Raw genomic sequence first — 9,385 nt, 5'->3', positions numbered from 1 at the left:
AATCGTTTACCGGCAAATGTCGTTCAGTCAGAAACAGTTCAAATTTTCAAACGTAATTTGGATGAACATTTATCTGATCTATGCTTCTGTGAGGATATCTCCTCCGCTCTGGTGCCGAAAGTCGGCTATTCCACTAACGGACCAAGGCCGTACATGGAATGATATTCGCATTTTGTTTCTCGATGGAGTGTACACAGAATTTTTCTTTTGCTCCAAATATATGATTCTGATTCTGATTCCAGTGCATAGCTGCCATGCTACCCAGAGGAAGCACGATGGTTGGGATACTGCCAGGTTTCCCAAGCCTAGACAGGGGAAGTCGAGAGGCAGAGGTCGGTTTCGAACCACGGATTTTACTGTCAGTAAATTCGCGTTCTAACCACTTGAGTCCCCGGGGTCCCCATACAGGGAGGTGGCAGCTGCCCACCCGAGTAAGTTTACTGGTTAGTGTTTTCGTACTCCATTGCCATGTCATGCACTGTCCACCTCTCGGTCGCTTTCACCCAACACACGGATGAGCGAAAAGAGCTCTGTGGGGCAGACGGTCTTCTGGCATGCGGAGTATATGTCTCAACCCGCACGACCTATGGAGCGTGATTAATTCATCTATAGCGGGAGAGTACTTCTTCTTAATACCTCGGCATCACTAATAAGATGTTCCCACCAGACCTGTGAAATGATGCGCAGACACCAATGATCAAATACCGACAGCTTCCGTATATCCTCTGCGCGTAGGGGACGTCTCTGATCCGTAAAGCAGTATAGATCCCACTACCGCAGTGTAAACTGTCCCCTTGACAGTCAAGCTCATATCACGTCGGCGCCATAGGTGTGGGAGGTTGGCAAAAGCTGTCTTGGCACTTCCGATTCGAGAAATAATCTCGTCTCGAGCCAGTCCACCGGAACTTATACAGCTGCTGTAGATAATGAACTCCCAACTGTGTTCACGCCGATGGGTTATACGCTTACGGAGGTTTGGCAAAAGTGTAGAAGTAAAAAATGCACTCAGTGCCAGTTTTCCATGCCAGCTTGTGGAAAGTCTGAGAAGAGTGTAGGGCTCATAGGGCGGCATCAAGGAGTAGACCGTGCTAAGCTGTGTTAAGAATTAGCTGATGGAGACTTGTCCTCTCACCTGAGGTCTGGAAAGATACAACGGACGAAATATCGACATTTCGTTCTCAGGTTATTTGCAAAGAGATGTCAAGACTAACCAGGACACTGGCGCAAGGAAGACTTTACCACCATCATCAACAGCACACTAGTGTTCACAACCGCACAACTCCAATATCCGGAGGTCAGCCGTCCCTAATATCCGGACGAAAATCTCATCGGACAGATTTGTCACGTGCGGGCAACGGACCAAGCAATGGCATGCTCTGATTGGTCACACTGCCAGCCAATCTGTATCGGGCATCTTTAGCTCCACGCCTATCGTCCCCTAACGGAGAGTTTAGCACGGCCTCGTGGAACATTCTCTGATTACCCAATTAATATAGTTGTACTAATCGTCCTTTGTCCAATAACCGGCCGTTTGAAGCTACCGTGCCCATTGGTATAATATAGTGGGCGGAGAAGAAGCCAAGTGCCGACACAGAGTAGCGCGAACTTTCAGCAAGACACAACACAGTGCTTCTCTGCTTTTCAGCATAGGTTGGCTTCATTTGCAGGACGAAGTCTGCGCGCACAACACACGGTTCGTCTCACACAGTTCATCTCATCTCAATACACAATTTTCCTCATTGGAAATAAAAGGACCGACCTGGAAGACTGGAGACCAAATGCTATCCGGCCACATTCATTTCTACACATCCAAATACCCTTGTAGATTGATAATGAGTATTGATTGGCAGCAGCATCTTGCCCTGTAACTAATCAGGTAAAGCAGAGATCTCGAGGACAGGTCATGGAAGGCGAGGTAAGTCGACAACTCTCAGGATTTTCACCCTATTCTCTACCCCTTTGCTGAGTCAAAGTTCGACCACATCTCTGCAAGTGCAAAGAACTGGGCATAGAAATTGCATGCTTTTAGTGAATCAGTGATTAGGCATGCGCAAAAATTACCACGCACCAATGTTGCTGGGGAAGTTGTTTATTTAACTCTCCTGTCGTAAATCCGAGTGATTACCATATTCTTCACCAGCCTATTTTTTGGTAAAACCACATTACAAGAATGGCACGAAAGCGATAAAAGTGAAAAATATTGTAACTGACTGAAAATTCCAATTTCAGGACCCTAATGACGCAGCAATCCTTAGCGAACGACAGCACAGCGGAAGCACCACGAACGAGGGAACCCAAATGCAGGGAGAACTGCGGTGTTTGGAGCACGCTTTACCCTAAGTCAAGGAACTCCAGTCCGCGTTCAGGAATTGGTTGGCGTCGTTTCAACGTATTCGTGAACACCCAACCGTCGTCACACATGTCTAACTAGATACCTGACCGCCCAAACTGCAGCTTGTTTTCTCGAATGCAGTACGAGGACACATTCCTAAAATACTCCGGATGAGCTCACGGTTACCAGCAAGTTCCCAACATTTTCGAAGTAGCTCGAAGTAAATAAACGAAGCTCCAGATAAAAAATAAAAATTTCCGAAGCTTGACCTTGACTCCTCTTTGGATATGTCAGTGTAACACACTAACGCGGATAAGGGTGAGAGAGCCCCGCCCATTTTCCTACTTGCATGGTCCAACTTCTCGATTGCAGCAGTGAGGTGTGTATGAAGCAGTCATTATCGCAGTTGCACCTGGAAGGCTAAAGAATTCAAGTAGTGAGAGATGAATCAATGGCTGTCTTTTGTCTCTTTAAATCAGCGGTTCGGTCCATCGTAGGTATTTGACGTGCACGTTGCGCATCGGTGACCTAGCTCCAGCAACATAAACCAACTGGAAGATTTTTAGGACACTCCAGCTTCCTTCACCAGAATAACAATCTGGCACAGGCACACAGCTGACGGCACGACGGCGACTCAAGTGAAGTTCCAGAGAGGCGCTGGGCGGAAGCAAATTTAACTCGTTATACCTAGCTTTTGCCAGGGAACCACTATAATGACAATGTCGATTTGGGTGCATAAACATCCAGGAAGTTCAGAAGCGTTTCCTATGTCCTTAAGAAGCCATGCAACTCCTCTCTCGTCGGGCAAGAGGTGTGAGCTAAGATGCAAATGGTCACATCCGTTTTTAACTACGAGATTGTGTGTAACTTTCCCAGATATTGTCCAAGTTATCAAAGGAAGTTCACCGCATTGTAACGTTAACATCCGTAACGAAACTCTTCATTCAGGGCGTTTATTTGTCCTCGTTGTTTGGTTCCAACAATCACATAGGACACTCTGACTTTCGAACAAAGATTTGCAGTGCGTTTTGACGAAGGAGTGTTTCTCCAAAAAGGCTTTAATGGGACAAGTACCTTTGAATCAGGAAACTTTGCATCGGTTGCAAAATGACATCTGAAGGAAAGCCGCTTTCCTCGGTGATCGAGATATGTGATTATTCTGGAATGTCCCAGTGAAATTGCGGATCAAGTTTGAGTCAAGAGGATCTATGACAACACATGTGCGTATGCACTAGTGTTTTGAAGACGTTTGGCTGAAAAAGGGGGTTCTCGGTGCCATTTCGATGCACGACGGCTGGTTGTTTACATGTTCCACGTTGCCGTAAGCCTTCCAACAATTTGTTTGCTAATTCACCGCTGACCGGTAAGGGGTTTGGATCAAGTATTTTTGGTAGGTATCTGTCAACAAGGGCCGCTGGAAAAAAGCCTGAGAGCACTACCTGGCATCGACTGAATACATTTTAATTGGCACCATAATGCCACCCACACAACCTATAAAGCGCCTCATTTATTGCAGGCGTGAAAAATTTTAACAACGCATAAGCCTGTTATCGTTGTTTGATATCCGAGCATACTCATTGCAAGAACATATTTTGTTCCTCCATTGGGATGTAGTTCTTATTTGACGTGACTCTATGCTAAATGGCCGTGTGTGTCTGTTTCACCCCCACTGGGCATCATGGGCATCGCTCATCTCGCAAAATTCCAAGGCATTCCAAATCCAGGCAATTAGCCATCAGTACCAACGGGTGATCAGCTTTGTGGTTGACTCGCACAGGACATGGTAAAACCACCTTTTAATCACAGAAACCATGCCAAACACTCGCGCACTGAATAAACCATCCAATGATAAATTCTCCCCTTTGTGACCGTTGTAGTTTCCAAATCGTATAAATCGGCTGCGATGTATAAAAATGCGCCTGTTTTGAAAAAGACGGGCTAGCAATCAACTCATATGGAGAAGTTACTATTGATTTTGGGCTAATTTAAATGCCCTATCACTGAATAGTTAAATATGCCACCAATTTATTGGTAGCTTATGCTGTTGTATCTGTGTCCTCTCATCTAAAGAGGCAATCAATGTTCGCTGTTCTCTGGTGAGGTCGTGGGCCGAGTTCTGACGCTTAGTTACTCTTCTATCACTCTGAGCGATTTCGTCGGTTATAACGCAAAACTTAAGCTAATTGGGCATAATTTTTAGCGTTGAGATTTCCCGGTGCCTAGTAAAATAAGAGCTACGCAGGTATGTACACGCGAAGCTCTTTTCAAGCTGCAATTAACCGGAAGCTAAAATCAAATAAATAGTTACAAAAGGAAAACGTATATGAACGAGCACTGTCAGTGCGGTGAATGGTGAGCGTACCACTTTTTAGTACACAAATACAGATGGGGCAATATCCACCACCATTTGCGTTATGCGGCTGAAGGAGTAAGCAGGTTCAAAAACGCGGCTTAGGTAACAAGTGTCCAGATGGCGACATTTTCCGCATGGACGGCAGAGTTTAATTTTCAGAGTCCAGGCTGAAATATGCAACTGATTTTGGTGATATCCACCGGTGAGTAGACGTAAATGATCGGCTGCCCTTTAAAGTATGCTTCCAAGTACCATATCGGAGGGTTTACCTATTGAACGTTGCACACAAAGAATATTTGTCCCAATGTTCTTGAAGAGTAAAGCGAACCTAGAAAGATGGCAAGAGTTCAGACACTAGTCACTTGACGATAAACCGGAAATGCATTTTACTGCACCACCGCTTTTCCGCAATCAGCCGATGGAGTCGAAAAACTTAACTTTGCACTTCTGCCTCAGGAGGCTCACCGGTATGGCACTCGTTTGGTTAAAAACACAAGACGGACCTTTTTCCAGTTAGGAGCAAACCTAGTGACAAAAGAGGAAACTTGTTCGTGTACTGATTTTCCTACTGAAAAGCAGTAATGCTGCTAATAATCAATAACTAAGTGTTTGGTAATGGGAGCGTCTACGTTACGAAACTCCGACAAATGACTGGTGAGCAAAGCCATATTGGCATAAGTCTTACGGCATTCATTCAGTCGTTCTATAGCTCTTCAGAGTATAATTGTCAGGTTCTGCTGTTGGATGACAAACTACAGTCGAATGCTGTCCTAGATGTTTAGGGTTATATCATGGTGTATTATCTATGCTTACTTAGCTCAAACAGATCTCTCCAGCTTCAAACAACCCTCTTTATTACTGCACCACATCTCATACAATCTATTAGTTAAGGTGGAATTATTTCAGTCAAAGAAACAGATACATTTCAGCTTGCTGTGGTGCAACCCGCAGAAATTTCGTCCAAGCTCAGGGTGCTGCAACAAAAAACACAGGAAAAGACTAGTTTCGGGCACATCGCTTGCCTGTTGGACTGTCAACCATTTAAGCGTCATTAGAATTTCCAATAAATAATGAAAGTTTCAGTTAAGTTTCATGATAGGGGAAAAACAGATCGATATTCTGGCTCAATTAAATCAACGTTTGACGTTTTATGGTTATTTACAGTTTTAACTTGATAAAATGGCCGAAGGCGACAGCAAATGTTTTTTGATGGTATAGTTGAAGCGTTGGTACCCAAATGAAATGTTCATAAGTGTAATCCTTCGAAGTGATCTTCGTGAAATTTATTCCCTCATTTATTGTATCGTATAACCACAGCCGCCGCACCACGGCGTAGCTTGCCAGTCGCATCTCACTTCCATTGCAAAACAACAAGAAAATCTAACGCATCATGCAATATGGGCGTTGTTAAGCATCTATGTGAATGTTCTGCACTCTCAGATATGCGGGAGTATTCGGGAGAATGTGCAGCGTTCTCCGAAAATTTGCGCAGAACCTGCAGGTACTCTGAACAAATCCACTACAGTTGAACGCGTAACTTTGGTATCCTTCAATAAATCCACATGAAACTTATCACGTATAGGGAAACTGACACTATGTATGCTCTACGCCATTTTTTCGCGGGTGATTTTCAGGAAGACGGAAGTCAGTGAAGAGGTGCTTCGGTGACGCAGGCTATTGACACACCCAAATTGGGCTCGCCGAAACTATAGGGTTTTCGAAGTTGTTCTTTTATTGGGAAGTTAATCTAATCAATTTGCACCTTCCCGTGACATGTTGCATGTAGCATTTTGTTTAAGTGTGCGAAATGTCAAGATCATTCACCGTCGCCGATTTGCATTTTTGCCGGTTTACGCAACATAAGACACGAAAGCGCACTTTAGCATATTTTGGCGTTCTTCGGTGTTCCTGAAGAATAAAATAACATCTTAAGAGTATTTAAGGCAAAGGCCACCCTATAGGATCAGTCGCAGGCGTTTGTTTGCTTTAGGCACCTCAGATTCAACATATGGGATATTCTTGTTAGGTAAACCTGCTCACAACACATTTTCCCCCTGGATCTCATGTTCCGTTAATTGCAATAAAGTTAGATAACAGCACAAACTTGCAGTGGCAGTACGCGATATTGCCTACCTTGACTACTTATTGAAACTGCTAGGCCAGTGCCTATATGCGACGCTGTTTAGTAGGCCTCGGCTATGCGAATTGTCCTGATTTAATTGCCAAAGATGACCCGTCATACCCATAAATGTGCGCGCTCTCGCTAATGTCTACTACTTATATCATCATGGAGAGCATGAAATCAGTGTTAAACACCGATCTCCACTGTCGCACCTGCCTGCTACCTACAGTACGCATAAGGCCAGTATCCATGCTGGCCGATAGACACCAGGTTCTAACTATGCGTGACATTTTAACGACCAACGGCTGCCCGTCATACTCGTAGCTGCAGTTGATATCGCCTGCCTTGGTTGCTTATCGTAATTGCAACACCTGAGTCTATGTGCAACGCTTAGTATAAAGCTGAGGGTCTTTCATACTATATGCAAGGCCGCTTATCTTCGCCACCTACAGTAAACATCAATCCAATATATATACCGACCAGTAAAAACAAGGACTCAACTATGGGTGACAGCCTCTTATACTCACAACTGTACTCGAATTAACATAACTTGGCTAGTTATCGTCAAATTCATACTTACTCGATGCCGTTTATGTTTGCTACCCCCAGTAAACATCGCATCTGTAGTCGAGGTAACCTTCGTGACCGCCTGTAGTTACTGCCAGGCCCGCACACATGCTCGTAGCTAACCATAATGACCCGGCAACACATAATAGACTAACCCAACGATCAGTGGTGGTCATGGCCTGTCAAACTGCATTCCCCACCCATTTTGATGGCGCGCTCCCAACTTCTGCCCTCGATCGTACCCCCTCGACCATTCCCTCCATTACCCGAAACAATGAGCTGTCGCTCACCTCGGCTACTTAGCGTAACTGCTATTCGCGACGCAGATTATGGGGCCTCACCTATGCACGGCAACGTAATAAAATGGCCAACGACAGCGCTCCATACTCATAACTCCACGCGTCGACAATGCTCCCGCCATGAATTTACGAAAACACCATTGGCGAATTGCCTTTTATTCATTGGCATCACTGATACAAGCTTAATTTGTAGTCGCTCCATTTTTCAATTTCTTAAGATCCACTTGACGGGACAAGGATTCTGAAACGGAAAATGGGCAAGCAATTAACCTTCGGGATGTGTATTTAAGCATCTGGATGTAATTGAATTTTATTTGTTTGCTTACCTAGTGGTTCATAATTCCCATTACCGTGATGAGGGATAAATGTATAGTCGTTGCGGATTGCCATGGGTTCATTGAATCGGCATTTGGGGCCTTCGAGTTACAATCACACGAATTCCTCGTCATCACGGGATTCGAAAGCGAGGTCTGCAAAGCGTATGCTAAAAAATTAGGCCTCAAATTACCGGTCTCCATCAACTCCGAAATTGGACAAAACAGTTTGATTGCGACTGTCTTACGGGGCACACTCGGCTTGTCCTCCATGGACCGATCAAGATCAACATCAAAGCAAGCTCTTTTAGCTGAACGGTAGGTAGACTGATCGGTAACTAATGGGAATAGTATAATTTATACATGTGCACTCACTTGGCGGACGCGCTTGAAGATTTTCTTTACACAGCGGGCAGGGCTCATTGCCGCAGCAGTAACGGTGATATAGAAGTCGAGCACATTGCGGTTGCCATCTAACACCAGAGTCTGATTTTCCTGTGCACTAATTGCAGTTTGACGCAACATCAGCTGGCTTTGGACAATCAGACGCTTCATGCACCCAGCAGGCTTACGCGGTTCCAGCAGCTTCAGTTTGCCAACCAACCGATCAAGCTTCCTGTGCAAATGCTCTATTGGTTACAGCTCTGGCTTTGGAATTAGAAATAAACGTACTCTTCCCTCCGGTAGGTTATATTCGGCAAGCCAGGTTCCAGCACAGTTTGCCAACCAACCGATCAAGCTTCCTGTGCAAATGCTCTATTGGTTACAGCTCTGGCTTTGGAATTAGAAATAAACAAACGCTTCCCTCCGGTAGGTTATATTCGGCAAGCCACCGCTGATGGATTGAAAATTGACCTAGACACTGCATGTTTGATCAACCAATTTACTGCACGGGAACGGGTGGCCTCTGAATACTGAAAATAGGTGTACACGAGATAGCCACATTGATTGGTAAAATATACAAGTGCAGGTTCCGGCCGAGGTGTTGACTGTCTGATAACATTTGGGGATTTGTACCGCAGACTGACTGTTACCAACAACGGGCTTCTCACCTTGAAGCGATCTGTCTGCTTGTATAGCAGATTTGGCGTGCATCACATTCCCAAATGTACCAACCCACGTTGTGCATGAATGGCCCACTTTCGAGTGAGGTGGTGCCAGTGGGCAGTCAAATAAGGGACAAAAATGGGACCTGTTCCCCTCAAGATTTGCAAACCGTGGCGAAATCTATGCGATTAGTGTTTGGTGCACAGTCACTTACTCAGCTGCATTATCAGAGCGAGCTATGCGGTGGAATATGTGCCGACTGCGGTTGGAAATTGTCTGCAAAAGTTACACCAAAGCAATGAAACATACGTGCTTCCGGATGGCTTGCCGTGCGTGAAAATAACACAGCAT

The 9,385-nt window shown here is 45.0% G+C and overlaps 1 protein-coding gene across 1 annotated transcript in view; it reads left to right on the top strand.

Moving 5' to 3' along the window:
* The window catches only part of T265_00218 (hypothetical protein), a gene marked incomplete at both ends in the record, with an annotated part of 24,694 nt that overhangs the window by 11,582 nt on the left and 3,727 nt on the right, over positions 1-9,385 (top strand). Inside the window, one exon of the mRNA XM_009163926.1 lies at positions 8,004-8,305. Within this exon, the coding sequence (XP_009162190.1) occupies positions 8,004-8,305 (302 nt within the window). The remainder of the gene's footprint in view (positions 1-8,003; positions 8,306-9,385) is intronic.

This window comes from Opisthorchis viverrini, assembly GCF_000715545.1.
Source record: "Opisthorchis viverrini unplaced genomic scaffold opera_v5_2, whole genome shotgun sequence".
Lineage (NCBI taxonomy): Eukaryota > Metazoa > Platyhelminthes > Trematoda > Opisthorchiida > Opisthorchiidae > Opisthorchis > Opisthorchis viverrini.
The sequence above is the reverse complement of the archived record's forward strand: the minus strand, read 5'-3'. Positions and strand labels throughout refer to the sequence as shown.